The sequence below is a fragment of the Macaca thibetana genome, chromosome 4 (assembly GCF_024542745.1).
Source record: "Macaca thibetana thibetana isolate TM-01 chromosome 4, ASM2454274v1, whole genome shotgun sequence".
In the NCBI taxonomy this organism is placed as follows: domain Eukaryota; kingdom Metazoa; phylum Chordata; class Mammalia; order Primates; family Cercopithecidae; genus Macaca; species Macaca thibetana.
In genome coordinates, this window is record NC_065581.1 from 82,642,672 (window position 1) to 82,666,831 (window position 24,160).

The following is a 24,160-nucleotide window of genomic DNA, read 5'->3' on the forward strand; positions in this document are numbered from 1 at the left end:
CATAATGTGGTTTATTAACTGTATATGTTCAGACATTTATACATAACATCTTCTTTAAATAGAGCTCACCTACTGTTATGGATTGTACTATATCCTCCTAAAATTCATATGCTGAAACCATAAATCCCAATGTGACTATATTTGAAGATAGAACCTTTAGGAGATAATTTAGGTTAAATGAAGTCCAAAGAGTCAGACCGTAATTCAACAGGATTGGTGGCCTTTTAAGAAGAGGAAGAAAGAATGAGATTTCTTTTTACCTCTCCACATGTGTACAAGAGGTCATGTGAGCACACGGCGAGAAGCCAGCCACCTACAAGCCAAGAGAACAGGCCTCAGAATGGAACCTAATTTGCTGGCACCTTGATCTTGGAATTCCCAGCCTCCATAACGGTGAGAAGTACACGTCTGTGGTAAGCCACCCAGTGTCTAGTGTTTTGTTAAGGCAACTCGAGTAGACATGATACACCCACAAATTTTTTCTTATCTAAATAAAGAGAATATCACAATTTAAAGAAGAATAGGTAAGGATGACATAAAAAAGGCTGTAAAATATTTCATTTTTCCAGTTTACCTATGACATTTTAAATAATAATATTCAAAATGCCATGGATTTAAATGTTAATGGTTTGATCAATTTTCCCCCTGTCCCTGAGAAATCAGTAACTGTTCATTAAGGCTTGGTATTAAACCACTGATTCAGGCCAGGTGTGGTGGCTCAAGCCTGTAATCCCAGCACTTTGGGAGGCTGAGACGGGCGGATCATGAGGTCAGGAGATCGAGACCATCCTGGCTAACCCGGTGAAACCCCGTCTCTACTAAAAAATACAAAAAACTAGCCGGGCGAGGTGGCGGGCACCTGTAGTCCCAGCAGCTCGGGAGGCTGAGGCAGGAGAATGGCATAAACTCCGGAGGCGGAGTTTGCAGTGAGCTGAGATCCCGCCACGGCACTCCAGCCTGGGCGACAGAGCGAGACTCCGTCTCAAAAAAAAAAAGAAAAAAAACCCACTGATTCACGGAAACTCATACATATCCTAGAACTTTCAAGTATTTAAAAGTATAACAGAACTGCTAAGAAAACCTTTTAAAAAATTTGTAACACCTAACAACCATTTTTTGAAATCTTGAGAAAAATGAATGGTATAATTAAATTTGTTAATTTTCTAAATTATATTCAGTGTTCTCACATTACCCAGCTTAGTGTCTAATACATGGATGAAGCTCAATAAATATTCTGAATAAACACTACAGCCAATAACCTAATGCAAAATGCTCAATCGTGACAAATTTGTTTCAAGGATAACTGTGAGACATGGTAAGGAATTGCAAAAATTCTGAAACACTGATTCTTTAAAAATAATCTTTTAAGTTAACTTTCAAGAAGTATAAGTAATTCTACATTTTTCTTTTGAAGAGATAACAGACAACATAAACTAAAAATCTACTTGCCTAAATTGTTTATATGAGCTTTGGGAATATATTGATAGTTACAGACAATTCAGTGAAACTTAGAGGCAACCACACAATCACAAGTATCTGTAAGTATTCAGTTTTCACACCGAACAGGGCTATGGCCTGTCAGACACCCAGCAAGAATAAGGAGAAGCCCCTTGTTTATTATGAAAAACTCATACACGATGTTTTATTTATAGATACACAGTTAACTATGTACAAAATAAAAAAAGGAAAACCAATCTACTAAAATATATTAACTCTACATAAGAAAATCAGATCTTACTCCTGTTTCTCCATACTAGGCATAATTATTTTCAAAGTTATACAATACGAAGTTTATCAGTCTTATCTGTTTGCCCTATCATTACGAATTTTCTCTTTTAAAAATGGCAATAACAAGTGATGTATGTTCTAATAAAATTTGGATCATAGCTAGCAAATGACAGGCTATGAGACTCAATCACTTTTAATCATTATTAAGTTTATGTTAGTCTTTATTAAAAACAAAAAATAATTAAAATTTCAGACAGCAATGTACATAATATATATAAGAATATACCCAAAAAAGTACACTTATACCACCCTAGCACAGCAGAAATTTCAATGGGTTATTCTATACCAAATCCAAGTGTTTACATCCAAGATGTCACAGAGGTAACTTCCTTTTGTACCTAAAGTAAAAATAAATCCATTTAACATAAGACAAGAAGACACAGGTTCATTTGTAAATTGCCTAACAGCTCTAGTTAGAATTAAAATTCTAACCTAAGACATATATATATTGTAAACCAAAATAAATTGGTTGGCATATGGAGCAAGTAATATCTATGTTCTAGATATGAGAAAAAAAGGCAATATTTAATGACAGACCTTATGAAGTCTCAAACATAGCTAAAGGTTTCCTGTTGTTGATTCCCATGAAAATTAAAGATATAAAGTCTGTAACTGCCACTCTGTTTTAACATGCACTTAATATCATAACTTGAAATTTTTTTTTTTTATTGAGATGGAGTCTCGCTCTGTCACCCAGGCTGGAGTCCAATGGCGCGATCTCGGCTCACTGCAACCTCCGCCTCCCGGGTTCAAGCAATTCTCCCGCGTCAGCCTCCCGAGTAGCTGGGATTACAGGCACCTGCCACCATGCCCGGCTAATTTTTTGTATTTTTAGTAGAGACGGGGTTTCACTGTGTTAGCCAGGATGGTCTTGATCTTCCGACCTCGTGATCCCCCTGCCTCAGCCTCCCAAAGTGCTGGGATTACAAGCGTAAGACACGCGCCTGGCCAACTTGAAAGTTTATAATAAGTAAATAGCACAAATCTGGTTTCCTCTACTCTGCAAAAGTGACACTTCATTGCAACACCACAGCACTGAACAATAGTTGTTTCATCCAACCAAAAGGATTAGTCAAAAAATAAGACAGAAAATAATGACTTGAAACTTTGCTCAAAACTCAAAATCCTCAAGATTCAACATAATAATATGATCGTGCTCTAATTTTAGTTCATTTTGTACTTGGGTTTATATAAAAATTGCTTCAAAAATACTCCAGTTTCTGACTTATACAGCATACAATGGTGCAGATGACAACACTGAGCTTGGCCTATTCTAGTGCTAGGACTTAAACTCACTTCTCCTGGAAAGACTGTATAGGGTCCCTATCTGCTTGTAATTAAAAAGGGATGAAGTCAAAGCAGAAGCTATTCAATAGCTGTCCCCCACATTTGTGTGGGCATGTTTAATAAAGAAAATATAAAAGGCAACTTGCTGAGGTTAATTTTTTAAAGAATCACAGAGAACAGAGACAAGGGTTTTCTTACATTTATGTCCCTAATTAAAATAAATGTCAGTATACCATTAAGAAAATAATGAATAAAATTACTGCTTTTCAGTTACCTTATTGAGCTCTGGAAACAGTTCCTGTATCACAATGTCCAATAAAACATAAGTCAGCTAAAGCACCAAAAAAAGAATAATAATAAATGTTAGGCACTAAACAAAAAACCATAAAAATGATAAACACAAAATTAAAGATTGTGGTTACTTCTAAGTGAGAAGGCAAGGAATGGGACTGATAATATAAAACAAGCACAAAAATAGCCTCGGTAGTATCAATATTGTTCTATTTCCAAAATAAGTAATAAGTACACATGTGTTTGCGTAAGGACACTCTATTATGCCTCATTAATTCATTTTTATGTTAAATATTTTAATTTTTAGAAAAACAAAAACACAAAATTACAACGTATCAAGATCTCAACAGAATATGTAAAGCTTATATATAGTTTACATAAACCATAAACATAAAAATATTAACTGGTTATTCTATGTGACTTGAACAATGGAATTATCAATTTTTAATTTTTTACTGTATTTCATGAATTTTCTATTCCAAATTTTCTGCAATTACTATATATTAATTTTAAATCAAAATAATTCATCTTATTAAGAAAAAACTGACATAAAAAGAGTAACACAAATAAAACTTCTTTTCTATCTGAATGTTTAAAATTATATTGCCTTGGTTTAGTATAGTGTCATTTATACAGCTAATAAGTTACCAGACACCTTACTATGTCATTCACCAAACCTAGCCAACACGAGTTTATCAGCTTTAATGTGCTTTACCTGCTTGTTGAGTACTGGCTGCTGTAAGCCATCAAACAGAAGTCTGATGCTTTCATACTTGGTTTCTTCACCAATACACTTGACTAACAGATCTAAACAAAAAGGCCACATGTGAAATAATTTTATATTATAAAATGACTCACCATTAACTGGATCATAAAGCAAAATCACCACCCTGTTTCCCAGATATTAGGCAAAAACTGCAAATCAGTACTCCCCAAACCAGTGTGTCTATAAGAGGCTCCTGGACAAGAGGTTTTTAGGGTCAAGTTGACACATGCAGTATCATGTATCCCACTTTTGGAGATTCACAATGCACAATGCATAATGCAAGCTCCGAGAAATGCTGGAGTTAAAAAAAAAACTGCTAGTTGGAAAATAATACTTACTGTATTACCCCACTAAGGGCAAACAAAACAAATTAAACCCAAAAATGATGTTTGCACATCTGTACACACACGTATAGAAACGCATGGAAAAATGTAAAGATTAACACCCAATGGAGGATAAGCTGACTTCTACACAGTGGGCAGAGGATAGCTTCTACTTTTTATTCTATATATTTTCATAGTGCTCTTAATATCAGAAAAAAGAAGTTTAATTTTTAAGGCAGACTTTTCTCAGTGAATATGAACACCTAATTTCTGGACTTTTGCATAAGTTACTATTAACTATCTTACAGACCAATCATTTTAGGAAATATAACAAATATTTATACACTTATTTAGGGTCCAACAAGTACAGATTTGTGTCTGGCTGTATAGATGTCATCCACCACTAATATCCATTCTGTTATCAAGTCAGTCCTTATTAAGATCTCCACTCAATGTTTTCCCCAAGCAGAAAAAAAAAGGAGTTATTCTTATATAAACAAGGTACTCAAATATTTATCCTTTTCCCCTATCATAACTAAACGCCTAGTGTTAGTCATAAAATATTCTAATGCTAGGAGACAAGGCCAAATTTAATTTACAATAGGCATAGTATATCCTTGGTATTTTCAAGATATGTGGCCCAATACAAATCTTTGTTAATCCTCAAACTCACCAATACTACATGGAATTTCCCAATTAATATGCATGAAACTAATGAACACAGACACGTGATTCCTTCAGATACTTCAGGTGTCACTAAGCAAGAGTTGAGGAGCAGAGAATCTTACAGAAAGGAATGCTAAGCTTACTTAAGAGCTAAGTTACTCTCCCAAACAGGAGTCTTAAAGTGAATGTGGTTTGAATTTGTGCCTCAGCAAAATAACAAATCACTATATTCTCTGGTTCTCCATGTTGTTTCTGAGTATCAAAGCTGAGACTGTTAAAAGTATGAACACTAAGGGTCACTATATCAGAAAACAGGTAAAAAAAAAAATTATTTCATCATTTGCCTACAGAAAATTTACTAAAAACAGTTTACGTTCACTTTTATATTCAGAGCAGACATTTAAGTTAATTATTTTCACAAGGAACAGCAGAACTATTCTAAGGTTAGTTCTTCAATATTAAGAATTCTCTAAGGTTCTGTCCTAAGCCCTCTTCTCTTTTTAAAATAGACTTTTTTAAAAGTAGTTTTGTGTTCACAGTGAAACTGAGCAGAAGGAAGAGATTTCGCATATGTTCCCCGTCCCAAAACATGCTGTCTCCCACACTATCGACATCCCCAACAAGAGTGCACATTTGTTACAACTGATGAACACACATTGGTACATCATTATTACCCAGAGTCCATAATTTACATTGGAGTTCATTCCTGGTGTTGGACATTCTGTGGGTTTGGACAAATAGATAATGATATGTAATCACCATTATAGTTTCATTGCCCTAAAAAATCCTCTGTGCTCTGCCTATTCATCCCTCCCTCCCCTCCAATCCACTGTCTTCTTAGTTTTGCCTTTTCCAAAATATCAGATAGTTGAAATTATACAGTATGCAGTCTTTTCAGATTGGCTTCTTTCTCTTAGTAAGATGAATTTCAGGCTCCTCCATGACTTTTCATGATGTGACAGCTCATTTCTTTATAGCACTGAATAATATCCCATTGTCTAGAAGTATGAGTTTATTTATCCATTCACCTAAATAAAGAACACCTTGGCTGCTTCCAAATTCTGGCAATTTTGAAGTTGCTATAAACAATCATGTGCAGGTTTCTGGGTGGACATGTTTTCAACTGCTTTGGGTAAATATCAAGAAAGATAATTGCCAGATCTCATGGTAAGAGTGTGCTTAGTTTTGTAAGAAACTGCTCACCTGTCTTCCAAAGTGGCTGTACCATTTTCCATGTCCACCAGCAATGAATGAGAATTCCACATCTTCACCAGCAAATGGTGGTGTTGGTGTTCTGGATCTGGGCCATTCTAACAGGTGTGTGGTGGTATCTCATGGTTTTAAATGTGCATTTCCTTGATGACATATGATGTAGAGCATCTTTTCATATGCTTATGTGTAATCTTCTTTGGTGAGGTGTCAAGATATTTGGCCAATTTTAAAATCAGGTTGTGTTCTTATTGTTGAGTTTCAGGATTTCTTTGTACATTTTTGGTAACAGTCCTTTATCTGGTATGTCTTTCGCAAGTATTTTCTCCCAGTCTGTGGCTTCTCTTTTCATTCTCTTTATAGTGTTTTTCACAAAGCAAAATTTTTAATTTTAATGAAGTAAAGATTATCAATTATTTCTTCCACGGTTCATGTCTTTGGTGTTGCAACTAAGAAGTCATTGCCAAACAGTAGGTCATCTACATTTTCTCCCTTGTTATCCTCTAAGTTTTACAGTTTTGCTTTTTACAGTTAGGTCTAAAATTGATTTGTTTTTGAGACGGAGTTACGCTGTCACCCAGGCTGGAGTGCAATGGTGCTATCTCAGCTCACTACAACCCCTGCCTCCCAAGTTCAAGCAATTCTCCTGCCTGAGCTTCCTGAGTGGCTGGGATTACAGGTGCCCGCCACCATGCCTGGCTAATTTTTGTAGTTTTAGTAGAGATGGGGTTTCACCATCCTGGCCAGACTGGTCTCGAACTCCTGACCTCTGGTGATCCACACGCCTCAGACTCCCAAAGTGCTGGGATTACAGGCGTGAGCCACCGTGCCCGGCCTATAATTGATTTTGAGTTTAGTTTTTGTGAAGGGTGTAAGGTCTGTGTTTAGATTTTTTTTTTTCTTGCATGTGGATGTCCAGTTGTTCCAGCACCATTTGTTGAAAAGACTAACTTTTCTTCATTACTTTTCTTCATTGTATTGCCTTTGCAACTTTGTCAAAGATCATTTAACATTATTTATGTGGGTCTATATCTGGGCTCTCTATTCAGTTCCATCCATCCATTTGTCTATTCTTTTGCTAATATCACACTTTCTTGATCACTGTAGCTTTATAGTATGTCTTGAAGAAAAGTAGTGTCAATACTGTGACTTTGTTGTTCTCAATCAAAATTGAGTTGGCTATTCTGGGTCTTTTTGCCTCTCCATATAAACTTTAAAATGTTTGTCAATACCCACAAAACAACTTCCTGGGATTTGGATTGGGACTGCATTGAATCTATAGATGAAGTTCAAAGAACCGACATCTTGAAAAAAAGAGTCTTCCTATCCACAAACATAAAGTATCTCTCCATTTAGTTCTTTGATTTAATTAAAGTTTTACAATTTTTCTCATATAAATCTTGTGCATGTTTTGTTAGATTATTACCCAAGTATTTCACTTTTCGGGGTGCTAATGCAAATGGTATTTTTTTTAATTTCAAATACCATTTGCTCATTGATGATATACAGGAAAAGTAATTGAATTTTGTGTATTATTACTTATTATTTGCAGAAGTGTTTTGGTCAATTTTTGGATATTCTACATAGACAATCATGTCATCTGTGAACAAAGATAGTTTTATTTCTTTCTTCCCAATCAGTATGCTCTTTATTTCCTTTTCTTGTCTTACTGCACTAACTAGGACTTCCAGTACAATGTTGAAAAGCAGTAGTGAGAGCATGCCTTGCTCCTCATCTTAGTGAGATAGCTTTTAAGTTTTTCATCAAATGTGATGTTAGCTATAGGTGTTTTTGTAGATATTCTTTATCAAGTTGAGGATGTTCCCCTCTATTCCTAGTTTGCTGATATCATAAGTGGGTGTTAGATTTTGTCAAATGCTTTTTCTGCATCTACTGTTATGATCATGATTTTTCTTCTTTAGCCTGCTGATGTGATGGACTACCTTAATTGACTTTTGAATGAATGCTAAACCAGCCTTGAATACCTGGGATAAATCCTACTTGGTATATAATTCTAACATCACTGCCATATCTGACTCTGGTTTTGATACTTGCTCTTTCTCGTCAAACTGTATTTTCTTGCCTTTAATATGTCTTGTAACTTTTTTATGATAGCTGGACATGATGCACAAGTTAAGCAGAACTGCTGCAAACAGGCCTTTAGTAATGTGGTGATAAAATATAGAGGGAGAGGAAGGGTTCTATAGTCCTAAGAAGGGGTCTCAATCTTTTAGTGAACCTGTACCACTGAACTGTGAACTTCACACATGCTTCTCAGGCCCCCCGGTCCCCCTTGCATAGGACAAGATGGCTAGAGTGGACTGGAGTTGGGTATTTCCCTTCTTCCATGTGGAAGGCCAGGGCTAGAGTTGGTTATTTCCCTTCCCTCAGGTCAGTCAGGCTCTGGTTAAATAGCTTCTCCTGAGGGTAGGGCCTTGTCAAGAACAGAGTGCCCTGACTAATGTATTTCAAAATGGTTCCCTTCTAGCCCCCCTGCCAGAAGCACCTGGGGATTTTTCTCCAATATTCACTGTGGGATCTTGGTCAAGGCCCTGGAGGTAAAACTCACAAAAAAAGTGTGGATGGGCTGGGCACGGTGGCTCACGCCTGTAATCCCAGCACTTTGGAAGGCCGAGGCAGGTGGATCACCTGAGGTTAGAGTTCAAGACCAGCCTGATCAACAAGGTGAAACTCCATCTCTACTAAAAATACAAAAATTAGCTAGGTGTGGTGGCGTGGGACTCTAGTCCCAGCTACTCAGGAGGCTGAGACAGGAGAATTGCTTGAACGCAGGAGGCGGAGGTTGCAGTGAGCCAAGATCATGCCACTTCACTCTAGCCTTGGCAACAGAGCGGGACTCCGTATCAAAAAAAAAAAAAAAAAAAAAAAAATGTGGATGGGTAATCCCATGACGTGATCCCCTGGAGTTTTTAATCTCTTAAAAAGAGATTTAAAAGGCTGTAGCAATTTGTCAGTTATACTTCAAATTTCCCTAGCTCAGCACTGGCTTCTCCAGGGGTTTTGAGTTCACGGGTTTCTCTGCTCCAGCTAGCTATGATTCTCTCCAATCTGGGGGGCAGTGGTTTGCCATATGACCTCACTCTCTGGTGAATCTAAACGCTGTTTAGTTTTTTTAGTGCATTCAGCTTTTTGCTTGTTACTAGGATGGAGTGATGACGGCCAGGTTCTTATGTGCCAGACCAGAAACTGGAAATCACCCTTTTCTCTTCTTACTCCATACTTTCTCCCTGTGCTTTATTATCTAATCACACATGGCTCCCATATCTCTACTAATCTATCCTATACCACCTTTTCTCCAACTTTTGAACCTCGAATCTAAGTGCTTAACAGACACTTCCTCCTGAGTAATTTATAGGCACCTCTCATTTAAAATGTTCTAAACTAAGAATCATCTGCTTTGACCCCCTGACATTTCTTCCTTGTTATTTCCCATCACAGTAAGAGGTTACTACCATTCATTTCCTTAGTGTCCCAAACCTACCAACTTTACAGAAGAGGTGGCCATCCTCCTCCTTTGTGATATCTCTGTAACTTGAAAATGCCTCTATTATCACATGTATGTTTTGTCTATATGCCTGTCTTCCTCTAGACTGAGCTACTCAAGTACATTTTTTATATCCCTTGCATTTTGCATAATGCCTGGAATATGGTAGGTGCTCAATAAATTCACAGTACATGAATTCTGATCTTTTAGTCATACACACTAGTGAGCTATTCTTATGGTGTAGTAGACACAGGCTTTCAATGGTCCCACAACATGTCACTTTGACCAGTCTGACTATAAGTTATTTTTGAATGAATCTGGCTATTATGTGAGTAGCAACAGCCTTGCCTTAAAGTCCTAACATCTCAGTCTCAGTGATAACATCTGAAAGAATTATTTAACTAGTGTGTTAATTTTAACTGATCTTTGCAACTATTTGTAAAATGAAAACTCACAGTAAAAATTAACTTCAATAATTACTATACATTGTGACCTCAAAAGACGGCTTATCTATATGAAATTAAGTTACTTCTTAAATATTACACCTGGAATGTAATTCATCATTTCTTCAAAAGTCTGTTTTGCTCCTTTTTGCTTATCTTGGAGAGAACGAGGTTCAGTGTTTTCACAGAATATAGCATCTAAAAAAGAGTAAAAAGAAGTATTTCTGGAATTTTCATCTACTTATACAAAAAGGATTTCCTCATAGTAGAAGTACTAATAAACCAAAGCAAAACAAGATTTCTTCCCCTTTTAGATTCAATTAAAATTACAGAGTACACAAAATATGAAACAAACACATGAGAAAATACAAACCTCTGAGAAGTGTTATGAGTGAGACCAAACGGTGCTCCTGAAATAGCTGTTCTAGTTTACACTGAAGATAGTAGTCAGTATACATTTCCAGGGTGTTTTTAAAGAGGATTCGAGTTCCCATTAAGAGATGATGAAGCCAGTCAGGAACCTGGAAAACTACCCGTCCTGAGAAAGGATCAAATGGGATACCTCATTGTTCCAGATAAATTGGTATTTTTGAAAATTTGCCAATGTAGAAAACACAGATGACCACGGTCTGTCTTTTATTTGTAAACACTAGCAACTTTAATATGATCAAGGACAATTGTATTGAATTATTATGAAAGGTATCTTCAATTAAAAAAACATTTATGACGGGGCAATACTCAAGAACATTATTTGCATCACAGAAGTAAGATGAATGAAAAACAAGTCTTAAACCACTTAGATCTTACCTACATACATCAGGTAATCATAGACTCCTTCTACAGTCATCACCTCCATAAAATAATTCTGATTTTGCTTTCTCTCTGTATTTTCAGCACGGTTTGCATTATTTTTAAACAGATCATTGAAAAGCTAAAATAAAAGTTGGAATAATAAAAAGATATGTAGTTTATTACATCTGCTGACAATAATCAATAAGGATGAAGTGACACACAGCAAAGGCATTTAAACCTTTTCCAATCAAAACAGAATATTAGATAGGTTAATATATGTTTCTAAAATTCCCCATTTATGCCCCAAATTGCAATAAAAAATACATGTTCCCCAAAAATATTACATAAAAACTAAAATATTCATTTCAGTTACAGTCCGTAATTCATCATCCATAAAAGACCCCTCCTTTGTTTTTATATACCACAAAAGTTAACATAAAAAGATGTACAAATATATTATTGATAGCTAACTTTAAAACTAATGATTTAGGCCAGGCGCAGTGGCTCACATCTATAATCTCAGCACTTTGGAAGGCCGAGGCAGGCAGATCACCTGAGGTCATGAGTTTGAGATCGGCCTGGCCAACATAGTGAAACCTCATCTCTACTAAAAATACAAAAAAATTAGCCAGGTGTAGTGGTGCGTGTCTGTAGTCCCAGCTACTTGGGAGGCTGAGGCAGGAGAATAGCTTGAACCTGGGAAGCAGAGGTTACAGTGAGCCAAAATCATGCCACTGCACTCCAGCCTGGGTGATAGAGCAAGACCGTCAAAAAAACAAAAAACAAAAAACAAAACAAAACAAAAAAAACCACTAACATGATTTAAAGATTATAAATCACCATGAGTAGAGGTAAAAATCCAGCTTCAGATGAAATTTATCTGGACAATATTCAAAGCCCAGAAAGGTCTAATCAATGTGTGGCAGCGGGGGAACCAAGATATTAAGAATTAATGGTTGCAGTGAGCCAGAAATTGCACCACTGCACTCCAGCCTGGGTGACAGAGTGAGGCTCTGTGAAAAAAAAAAAAAAAAAAAAAAAGTGGGGAGGGGAGCAGAAGGGAGGGGAGAGGAGAGGTAAGGAGACTGTGGAGGAAAGTGTATTCACTTTTACCTGAAGATGAATTTTTTTAAAAGCCTCCTAGAAAAGTATCCTGAGAACAAAGACCATATATTCTATTGGCTCTTATGTCAGATATTATTAACGCTGAGGCGTAAACTTAAAACATTTTTCCACAACCCAAAAAATAGGAAAAGGGCTCTCTCTTCTGATAAATTATTCCCTCTACTCTTTTAAATTTTCAGTTTAATTTTTTTCATTGAAAAACAGTGATATTATACAGTAAGTCTGGAAAAGAGAGGAGAAAAACAACTCAATTTTGTTTTCCCTCTGTATTTTCAGCACGGTTTGCATTATTTTTAAACAGAAATCTAAAATAAAAGTTGGAATAATAAAGAGATATATAGTTTATTACATCTGTTGACAATAATCACTAAGGTTAAATAAAGTGACACAGAGCAAAGAGGCATTTAAACCTTTAAATTAAAACTCAACCACCTAATAGCATTACTATTAAACTTTTGTATATTAACTTGTACTCTCTATGTACATAGCCACAAATCAATGAGGTTCAAAAAATAGCACATCCTACTTTTTCATTTAGCACCGTATCAAATGTCTTTATGTTGCTTTATAGTTTTCATAAGCACAATTTCATCTGTTGCAAAACATTCCTTGAATGGATTTTCCTTAAAATAATCATTCCTACAATGTTAGAATTTCATGTTGTTTCCAATTTTTCACTTACGTAAATGATATTTTAATAAACACCTTTACATGTTATAAGCTCTTCTCTTATTTTTCTCCCTGACAAATTCCCAGCATTCAGGTCAGGAGGTCAAAGAACATAAACACCTGATTTATTCTGTTACATAGTATCGATTTATTTCCCAAAAGATTGGGCCCATTTATTAGTCACCAGGAAAGCAAATATCCAGTTTGACCAAACTCATAAATCATTTTGCAAACATATTCCCTATGTACTAAAATTCACACTCCAATATAATTCTTCTTTCCCTATGTTCAGCCTGGTTAATCCTCTGAAATCATACCCATTAGGTCTTTCGTATTTCATCTTTCACAAAAGTATGCATATATAGTGAAGGCCACCTAAAAAAGAATTTCATAAGAATCTCTCACATCTTTTCAAGCAGTTTTGAATATCAATCTCAATAATCCTGAGGGAGAAGACAAATATTACTAAGACTGATGAACTACACTATGTCTGTTTCTTAGGAGACAGAGCTATTACTGAGGAGGGCTGAAGACTTTCTCTAAGAGACACTTAAGATGCCTGAGCAGAGGAGAGGAAAGAATTAGGGCTCATATCTCAATTTCTCCTCTTTAACATTTTAACATTTTTATTTTATAATGACATTTAATTGAATTTTCATGCCAATAAAGATAAACGTAACGATCAAGGAAAGCAAAATGGGCATTAATATTGACAAACCACAAACAAAATCAACGTAAGCCAAGTTTTCAGCCACTATATTCTTCAGAGCACTAGATAGGTTATCTTCTCCTGCTCTTCCCGATCTGGGTGTGCATTTACTATTCAAGAATCTTAAGTACCAACCAGGGTTTTATAATGCAATGAATCTGTTTTGCTGGAAAACATCTGCAGCTAATAGTAAACCATTATTTAAAATCATAGTAGACCTGGGGGGAATATCAAACAAATTCTAAAAATACGAAACACAGTAACAATTTTTTTTAGGTTTAGATATGTTTATGCAGAAGATCAGACAACATTGAAGAGGCAGAGATGGAAGACAGATCAGAAAAAGTTAACATAGACCACCAAAAAGTAGTGAAAATGAAGACAGAAAATATGGAGGAAGGCTTAAGAGATATGGAAAACAGAATGATAACTAAATGAAAACAGAACAACTAAAACAGAAGGAGATAAGAGAGGGAATAGAGAGAAGGCAATATATAAAGAACAATAGCTGAGAATTTTTCAAAACTGGTAAACTGAAGTAGACTGTTAAAGTAACAGCCCCCAGTGATCAAGCTTCTCTATAGCCAAACTCTTATACAGTCCCCTCCCACATCAACTCTGGGCTTGGCTACATGAGTTGCTTTGGGACAAATGTTGAGCAAAATGTTCAACGGAGTCCTGGAAAGTTGTGTGTTGGCGTGAGCCCTCTTAGAATGCTGGTACCATGAGAGCCCAGAATTGCTTGCTGAAGACACATTGCCCAGCCAACAGGAAACATACACAGTCAGACATGTGAATGAGGCCACCTTTGGCCATCCAATTCAAGAAGCTCTAAGACTGCAGCCCAAGTGAGACCAGAAGTACAAGGCAGCTAAGCTAAGTCCAAACTGCTGACCCACAGAATCATGAGCAAATAAGAGAGTCGTTTTAAACCATTCACTTTTGGAGTGGTTTGTTTAAAACAATGTTTAAGTGATTTGTACCTAAAAGTAGTGTGTTGCCATAACATAAACCTAAAATACATGGTATTAGCTTTGGAAGCTAGGAGTAGGTGGAGGCTGGATAAATGGCAGGAGTCTGTAGTAAAACTTGGAAAAAATGACAAGCTGTTAGTCAAATCAGAAAGCAATGAGGTCGCTGTTCTTGGAAATGGAAACTTACATCACATGGAATGTATTCTTTGACCACAATGTAATTAAACTAGGATCAATAACAACAATAAAGGAACAATCTGAAAATTCAAGAATGTTTGTAAACTAAAAAAAAAAAAAAAATTATAAATAACCCAGAGGTCAAAGAAGGGATCATAATAAAACATTCTGAACTGAATAACAAAAATACCACACATTAAAATTTACAAGTCAGTATTTAAACAGATTTAAAGAAAAATGTACACATTTTAGTGCTTACATTAGAAAAGAAAGGCTAAGTTAAGCATTAGTTTCACCACAAGAAGTTAAAACTGTAATACAAACAAAAGCCCAAAGAAATACAAAGAATGTTTCAAAATAACAGAAATAAAGGTAATTTTAAAAGTCTGACAGAAAAGCTCAATAAAGCCAAAAGATAAAATGTCGAGAACAAAGAGACATAGCTACAGATGTCAGAAACAATGACAAGACAAAATTATTGACAACTTCACACCAATAACCTTACAAACTTAAAGTACAAAATTTGTCAAAAAATATAACCTATTGAAACTGACTCATGAAATAATAAACCTGAAGAATTTTATAATTGTTAAAGAAATTAAATTGGTTATAAAAAATTTTCCTACAAACAAAACTGCAGGCCTAGATGACTTTACCAACTCTTATCAAATATTTATAAAAAGTCTACCAAAAATAAAAAACGCTAATAAAACTTTGATACCAAAACCTAACAAGGACAGAATGAGAAAGAAAAATTATAGGCTATTTCTACCCATAAACATGAATGTAAATTTCCTTAATTTTTTTTTTTTTTTTTTTTTTTTTTTGAGACAGTCTTGCTCTGTCGCCCAGACTGGAGTGCAGTGGTGCGATCTCGGCCCACTGTAACCTCCACCTCCTGGGTTCAAGTGACTCTCCTGCCTCAGCCTCCCGAGTAGCTAGGATTACAGGCACCCACCACCACATCTGGCTAATTTTTGTATTTTCAGTAGAGGCAGGGTTTCACCATGGTGGCCAGGCTGGTCTCGAACTCCTGACCTCAAGTGATCCATCCACCTCAGCTCCCAAAGTGCTAGGATTACAGGTGTGAGCCACAGCACCCGGTAGCTTCCTTAATCTTATAAAGGTTATCTATTAATACAAAAAGAGCTACACTATACTATTCAATGGTGAAATAATTAAACAATTTCCTTTGTATAGAGCAGTCCTAGTCAGGAATCAAACAAAACTGCAATCATTTGTGACAATTGTGTAAATATAAAAGAATTACCAGATATTACTAAAACTAATGTTAAGTCTAGCAAGATTACGAAATAAAAATATTTCCATCTATATATACAAGAAAGTTATAAAAATGAAAATATTAATAATATTAAAGATACTATTCAAAGTATCAACAAAAATAAGGATGGAGGTCCTCTGAGCTCCCATAGCTCCCCATGCTGGCACTACACCTTGGCATTAAACAGCTTCTTGAGGACAAGGAATGTATCTTTATATTCCCAGTGCCTAGCACTCAATAGTAGGCATGTAATAAAATGTTTGTTTAATGAATGGATAAAATACTTTATAAGCCATGAAAATTAGGTAATGCCATCCAATAAACATAAACACAGTATAGCAATTAATTTATTATTATTGAAAGTTGGTGACATATAACCTAAGAAAACCACTTTTAAAAATCCCCAAACACAGAAGTAGCATAAGTTTGCAAATACAGTATCCAAAGAAACATTTACCATATTAAAGCAAAGAACCAAGTAAGTATACACAATACCCTCTGTTTACTGTGCAACTGATTTCCACATAAAGGAAATGTATAGCTCAATCTATTTCATTAACAAAGTATTCATTCTCCTGATAATGAAAAAGTCATCTCTAGTAGGGCAATTTAAAACTTAATGGTTCTTTAATGCAATGTGCAGTACCTTCTTGTTGTTTTCTGAAGTAGGGCTGAGAATGGTCAGTTCTGGTCTACTTGGTTTAGGCTTTGGAGATTCACATGAATTAATAAAATTCATGATAAAAGGTTCCAAATGCTGACCTTTCTGTGGTGACAGATTATTGTAAGAAAATAAAAAATAATTTTTAGTATATAATCCATCAAAATTTATCAATATTTAAATATGTTTATGATTATGTTATAGAACACACATAAATCAGTTATTCACCTCTTTCATTAGTTTTCCAGGAACAGATTTTATAATTTTCCCTGCAATTAAAAGTAAAACATTATTTTAGGAAGGCATAAAACTCTTCATAATTGCTCATATGAATACTTTACCAGGTAATTTTAAATACGAAATAGCCAAATTAAAACTATAAAAAGTATTTATGATTGACCATTTCACACTCTATGGAAATTTCAATAAATACAGTATTCTGAAATATTTATAGATACAATATTTGGGATTTACTCTAAAATGATCCAGTGAGGTAGGTGGTGGGAGAAGGGATGGAATAAGCCAAGGGTTGATAATAAAATTGAGTGAGAAGTTTATTACATAATTTTGTCTACTTTTGTGAAAATTTCCATAAGAAATATTTTCAAAGGATTTTCAGTAACAGTGAATATATAATGGTATCTAAAGATATGCAAAGGCCAGTCAAAAAAAGTTTTAAGAATTGCCTCAATATTTAAAACTATTTCAGTAATTTATATTCTGAATTTTAGATTAAGAATTTCTATTCTAAATCCTATATTTGCCAAAATTACTTCTTGATCTCCAGGTTCCCTTACTGTAAAACATCAAATATCTTGAGATTTTCTCCAGCATTTAGAAATGACTGTTAAAAATCAATCAAAACTGATAAATACAACTTAAACTGCTTTGCAAATAAATTGGAAAAAAGTAGATTTATGGCAACAGAAAGGGACATTAATAATAAAGAATAAAAATACTGTTTTGTGACAGGCAAACCACCCAACCTTCCCACTTGGCTATTTCTAGTATTTCTGGTTCTCATAACACCTCCTCCTTAGAATGTTCCCAAGTTCCTTAAATTATATGATTTCATCCTATGCTTTTTTGTCTTCTATGTGTTCTTACTGAGCCAAATTATTTGCTCAATCTGATTTCAAATAAAATTCAAATCTTTAATCCCTGCCTGTCTCCTGGACTCTCCTACTTTATAAAACTTCAACTGGATTCTACAAACTCAGTAAGTTCAAAGCTAATGTTAATGTAGCCCCTATTCCAACAAGTAAGAGCATTCATCCAGTTATTTAAATAGAAACTTGGATCATCCTTGATCATTTCTTCTTCAATCAAACCTAGTCAGTAATCAGGAATATCCAAATCTCCTAGACACCATATATAACCAAATATTTTGTCCTCACTTTTTTCCCCTAATAAAAAGATACACACACACTAAATATTTTGACTTAAATAAATGTATTGATTTGGGTGGGGGGGGGTGGGTATAGACAGAAGCCAAATGTCCCCCTGCACTATTTAATTCACTGATTTAGTTCCACATACATTACTTCAGATTACATCATATAAAATATATTTAGAGGCTAGGCAAAGTGGCTCCATGCCTGTAAGCCCAGCAATTGGGGAACCCAAGGTGGGAGGATCAATTGAGGAGAGGAGTTCAAGATCAGCTTGGGCAACATAGCGAGATCCCACCTCTACAGATATTTAAAAATTAGCCTGGTGTGCTGGTGTGTACCTGTAGTCTTAGCTACTTTGGGAGGCTGAGGCAGGAAGGATCACTTGAGCCCAGGATTTGAGGTTGCAGTGAACTATGATTGTGCCACTGCACTCCAGCCTGGGCAACAGTGTGCGACTCTGTCTCAAAAAAACATAATGAACAAAAAATAAAATATATTTAGAAATATTGTTTTTATACTGTAGCAGTAATAGTAGCAGTAGTATTAGAGACGTAGTCTCACTCTGTCACCCAGGCTGGAGTGCAAGTGGCATGATCTCGGCTCCCTCCACTTGCCAGTTTCAAGCAGTTTTCCTGCCTAGACCACCCAAGTAGCTGGGATTATAGGTGCACGCCACCAAGCCCAGCCAATTTTTGTATTTTTAGTAGAGACAAGGCTTCACCATGTTGGCCAGGCTGGTCTTGAACTCCTGACCTCAAGTGATCCACCCACCTCGGCCTCCTAAAGTGCTGGGATTACAGGTGTGAGCCACTGCACCTAGCCAATGCTATATTATTTTTTAACTGTTTTTGTTTTTGTTTTTTGTTTTGCTCTGTTGCCCAGGCTGGAGTGCAGTGGTGCGATCTCGGCTCACTGCAACCTCCACCTCCCGGGTTCAAACAATTCTCCTGCCTCAGTCTCCTAAGTAGCTGGGACTACAGGCGCCCGCCACCATGCCCAGCTAATTTTTGCCTTTTTAGTACAGACAGGGTTTCACCATATTGGTCAGGCTGGTCTAAAACTCCTGACCTCAGGTGATTCACCCCTCTCAGCCTCCCAAAGTGCTGGGACTACAGGTGTGAGCCACCACGCCCAACCATTTTTTTAACAGTTTTATTCAGATTTGTCCAGCTTATATTAGTTTGGTCTGTTTTGATGTTTATGTAAAAAGAATCAGGCTCTACGTATTCTTTCATGTTTTGGTTCTTTCATTCAACATTTTTAAAAGTTCATCCACATTGTTGCTAGTAGCCTCATGATATGGGTATTCAATGTTATGACTTTACCACAGTTTACCTGTCCATTCAATTGCTGATGAGCATTTGTGCTGTTTCTAGTTTGGGCTATACAAACAATTCTACTACGAACGTTCTTAAACATGGATAGATTCTCCAAAGTATATATCTGGGAAAGGAACCGCTGGGTCCTTCAGTTTTTATACCAAACAATTTTTCCAAGTAGTTTTTCAATTTATAGTCCTACTAACAGTGTATAAGAGTTCCTGTTGCTTTACATCTGCACCAATACTTAGCACTTAGTATGATCAGACTTTTAAAAACTTTGGTGAATGTGGTGTTTCCCAAATATGATTCTAATTTGAATTTCCCTATTAATGAAATTAGGCATCTTTCTATATATTTATTGACCATCTGATTTCCTCTTTTGTGAAGTGTTTTTTCTTTTGTTTTTAGAGAAAGGGTCTCACTCTGTCACCCAGGCTGCAGAGCAGTGGTGTGCTCATAGCTCACTGTAACCTCGAACTTTCTGGGCTCAAGTGATCCTCCCGCCTCAGTTTCTGGAACAACCAGGACTACACATGCATGCCACCATACCCAGCTAATTTTTTGTTGTTGTTTTTTGTAGAGTCAGGGTCTCACTTACGTTGCCCAGGCTGGTGAAATTATTTTTCTTCTGTCCATTTTTCTACTGTATCGTCTTCTAATTGAATTTGCAATATTTGCAAATATTTTCTCCCATTGTACAGGCTAAATAGTTGCAAAACATACAGGTAAAATATCCATAAATATTTCCTCCCATTCTACAGTTGTCTCTTCACTCTGCTGCTTGTTTCCTTTGCTGTGTAGAAGCTTTTTATTAGGTTGGTGCAAAAGTGAGATTTTTGCTGTTTAAAAGAAAAAAAAAAGGCAAAAGCCACAATTACTTTTGCACCAACCTAATAGTTTAATCTAGCCCCATTTGTCTATTTTTGTTTTGCTACCTATGCTTTTGAACTCTTAGCCATAAGATCTTTGCCTAAAGTCGTGAAGCATCCTCCCCTCATTTTCTTCTAGCAGTTTTATAATCTGGGGTCTTACATTTAAGTCTAATCCACTATGAGTTTTTTAATTATGATTGATAGGGGTCTAGTTTCATTCTTCTGCATATGGATATCCAGTTTTCCCAGCACTCTTTACTGAAAAGGGTATCCATTCCCCCATGTCTTGACACCTCTGTCAAATTTAGTTGATTGTAAATATATGAATTTATCTCTGCAATCTTCTAGTATCTTTACGGGTTTCTATATAGGACTCTAGTCTACTTAAATATGGCTACTTCGTAAGAGTTCAAATGTATACCCAATGTCCCAGTAGCATTTCTTGAAAAGTTGACTGCTTCCCCATTCTGCAGAGCCATGCTCACAAATCAAGTGTCCACAGATGTACAGATAGGTTTGGGGTTCTCTGTTCTGTTCCAGGGTCTACTGATTAATTTAGTGTTATAAGTCAAGACATATGATAGAGCTCTCCAACCTTGTTCTTCTTCTAAAATGTGTTATCTACTTGGTCCTATGCATGTTTATATAAATTACAGATTCAGTTTCAAGGTATATACACATATGCAACTTGTTTGATTTTGATTGGACTATATTATAGCTAGAAATCAACTTGGGGAAAAATTTACATCTTTACAATATTGTGGTTTCTAAACAATGAATATGATTTCTATTTTCTTGGGTCTTCTTTAACATCTCTCAATAAAAGTTTGCAATTTTCTCTATAATGGTCATGCACACACATACTCTACTAGGTTTATTCCCAGATACGATTCTAAGTACCTTTAGTATCATCCTTCAAACTGCTGCCAGAGTTGGATTTCTGAAACCTAAATCCGATTAGATTTCATTGTTTAAAATCTATCAATATCTCTTTCTCCCTGCCTAGATGATCAAGTACAAATTCCTTACCATGACACATGTGGCCATAACTTATCTTTCTAGTCTCACTCTCTTACATGTACTCTACGTTCAAGATACTCCAAACATTACCAGCTGATTCCCTCTTTCATGCTTCTTGTACATGCCCGTCTCTCCAAGTGGAATGATCTCCTCATCTATCTCCTGCTGATTTATATTACTCTTTCAAGATTAGACAAATTATACCTTCCTAAGAAAGGCTTCCCTGTTTCCCTATGAAGAACCAGCCATTCCTTTCTCTCAGCTGGATCTTCAAAGATAGGTAATATGGAAGAGCATTTAAAGTAGAAGACAAGAGTATAAATAAAGGCACTGGAGCAAAAGAATATAGGGGATTCAATTTTATTAAAGTATGAAAGGAAGTAGTAAGAAATAATACTGGTAAGATATATTGGTATCAAAGCACATAGTGATTTTCAGAGGGTTCCATATTAAACAATAAAGATTTCCTAAGTTAATAAAGAGAGAAAAACCAAAGGATTTTAGATATGGTCAAACATGTACTTTAGGAAGATTAATCTGGCTGTGTTATATTCGATAAACTGATAGAGGGCAGGAGGAGGATGGGAATCCAGGAGACTAGATAGGAAACTTAGTACAGTTCAAATAAGAGGCAATGAAAACTGAACTAAGGAAAGAGTAAAGGGAATGAAGAGGAAGACATGAGTTAGACACCAAATAGGAAAAACTTACAGAATCTGGGAACTAAAAAGATATGTAAGGCAGGGCATGGTGACTCACACCTGTAATCCCAGCACTTTGGGAGGCTGAGGCAGGTGGATCACTTGAACTCAGAAGTTCAAGACCAGCGTGAGCAAAATGGTGAAACCCCATCTCTACCAAAAATACAAAAATTATCTGGGTATGGTGGTGCGCACCTATAGTTCTCAGGAGACTGAGGTGGGAGGAATGCCTGAGCCCAGGAGGCAGAAGTTGCGTGAGCTGAGATCACACCACCACACTCCAACCTGGGTGACAGACAGAGACTCCATCTCCAAAAAAAAAGATGTGTAGTGAGAGCATGGGAGAGAAAATCCAAGAGGTAATGGTAAAAATTCAAGCATGACTGAAATGACTGTAGCATCATTAACAAAATTACACATTGGTTCTGAAAAGATGATAGGAGATCAGATGGTGACATTCAACTGGGTATCAGAAAGGTATAACTAAAGGTCAGACTACATTTAGGTGGGCAGATCACGAGATCAAGAGATCAAGACCATTCTGGCCAACATGGCAAAACCCCGTCTCTACTAAAAATATAAAAATTAGCTGGGCGTGGTGGTGTGCGCCTGTAGTCCCAGCTACTAGGGAGGCTGAGGCAGGAGAATTGCTTGAACCCAGGAGGCAGAGGTTGCAGTGAGCCAAGATGGCGCTGCTGCACTCCAGCCTGGATGACATTTCAAGACTCTGTCTCAAAAAAAAAAAAAGAATGAAAAATAAACATTTACATATAGGTAAAAATTAAAATAATAGGTTCTGTGGAGACTGGCAAGAGGAAAGTTGAGGACAGAGCTTGGAAAACACCTATATTTACGTGTATAGAGATAAGGGAGGATTGTGTAGAACGGAAATGTAGTGATGGGACTGAAACAGTTAAGAGAATAATATGCAATAATGAACGCCAAAGGCAAAGAATTTCTAAAGGAAAGAATGCTGCAAAGGAGGTCAAGAAGACTGAGGAGTGAGAAGATGTCTCTGTTAACAACGAGATCACTGGCCGGGCATGGTGGCTCACTCACGCCTGTAATCTCAGCACTTTGGGAGGCCAAGGCAGATGGATCACCTGAGGTCAGGGGTTTGAGACCAGTCTGGCCAATGTGGTGAAACTCCATCTCTACTAAAACTACAAAAAATTAGCTAGGTGTGGTGGTGGGCACCTGTAATCTCAGCTACTTGGGAGGCTGAGGCAGGAGAATCGCTTGAACCTGAGAGGTGGAGGCTGCAGTGAGCCAAAATCACTCCACTGCACTCCAGCCTGGGTGACAGAGCAAGACTCCACCACAGAAAAAAAAAAAAAAAAAAAAAAAAAAAATCCAATCACTGATAACCAGCAGGTGGAATAGTAATTAAGGAACAGTTTTTAAAACAGAATGGAGGCATGCCAGGGGTTTATGAGATGATTCTTTGGAAAATTTCAGACTACATTTAATTGAATCCTTTTTTTATATTTCTATTTTTTATACATGTACTTATAACGTATGTACTATATTAGTGGTTAGAGAAGATGATCTATCTGGATTTCTGTTGAACTCGTTACTATTTAGACAAACTATAATAAATAATTCATCCAAAAGTGATAGCTGAAATTAAGTGCTCGAGTATTACAACACAAAAATACTTTCTGAAACATTATCTTCAGGAAATACTAACTTCCATCTCTAGTAGTAAAAACATAATAATGTCTTCAGTAACCTAGCAGACTGTGCTTTGACTACAGATTCTATATCTGTCATAATAAAAATTAGTATTTTAAAAAATAGAGCAAATATAAGCTTTCTGACACATCTTAATTTCCTTTACAATAGTACTAGTAGAAATAAGGCAATTACTAACTGCAAAATGGTTTTACTAATTATAAAGTTACTTTGAAATTAAAGATCAAAAACCTAAATTATTTTTCTAAGTTACTAATGAAAACTTCAAAACAAATTAACACCGACATTCAAAGCAGAAATGTTACCACAATCTCATGTGTACATTCCATGCCAGTTTTATAGCCAACATTTAAACTTTAAATAAAATTCATGTACAGAAGTACCATGAAATGAAATTTGCTCAGAATGACATTAAGATTAATTCAAGTTAACTAAAAGTCAGTTTATACAAAGTTTACTTACCTAAATCACTACTACAAGTGACCCAAA

General features: G+C 36.0%; 1 protein-coding gene across 8 annotated transcripts in view; it reads right to left on the reverse strand.

Moving 5' to 3' along the window:
* Window positions 1–1,915: 1,915 nt before the first annotated feature.
* SNX14 (sorting nexin 14) overlaps window positions 1,916–24,160 on the reverse strand; it is a 94,275-nt gene continuing 72,030 nt past the window's right edge. For all 8 annotated transcript variants that reach the window (XM_050788117.1, XM_050788112.1, XM_050788114.1 and 5 more), the window contains 8 exons: window positions 16,896–16,936; window positions 16,653–16,772; window positions 11,086–11,209; window positions 10,652–10,816; window positions 10,381–10,476; window positions 4,082–4,173; window positions 3,350–3,406; window positions 1,916–2,126 (listed from right to left, as the gene is read on the reverse strand). In XM_050788117.1, coding sequence (XP_050644074.1) covers window positions 2,088–2,126; window positions 3,350–3,406; window positions 4,082–4,173; window positions 10,381–10,476; window positions 10,652–10,816; window positions 11,086–11,209; window positions 16,653–16,772; window positions 16,896–16,936 — 734 coding nt within the window. In that variant the 3' untranslated portion in view covers window positions 1,916–2,087. The remainder of the gene's footprint in view (window positions 2,127–3,349; window positions 3,407–4,081; window positions 4,174–10,380; window positions 10,477–10,651; window positions 10,817–11,085; window positions 11,210–16,652; window positions 16,773–16,895; window positions 16,937–24,160) is intronic.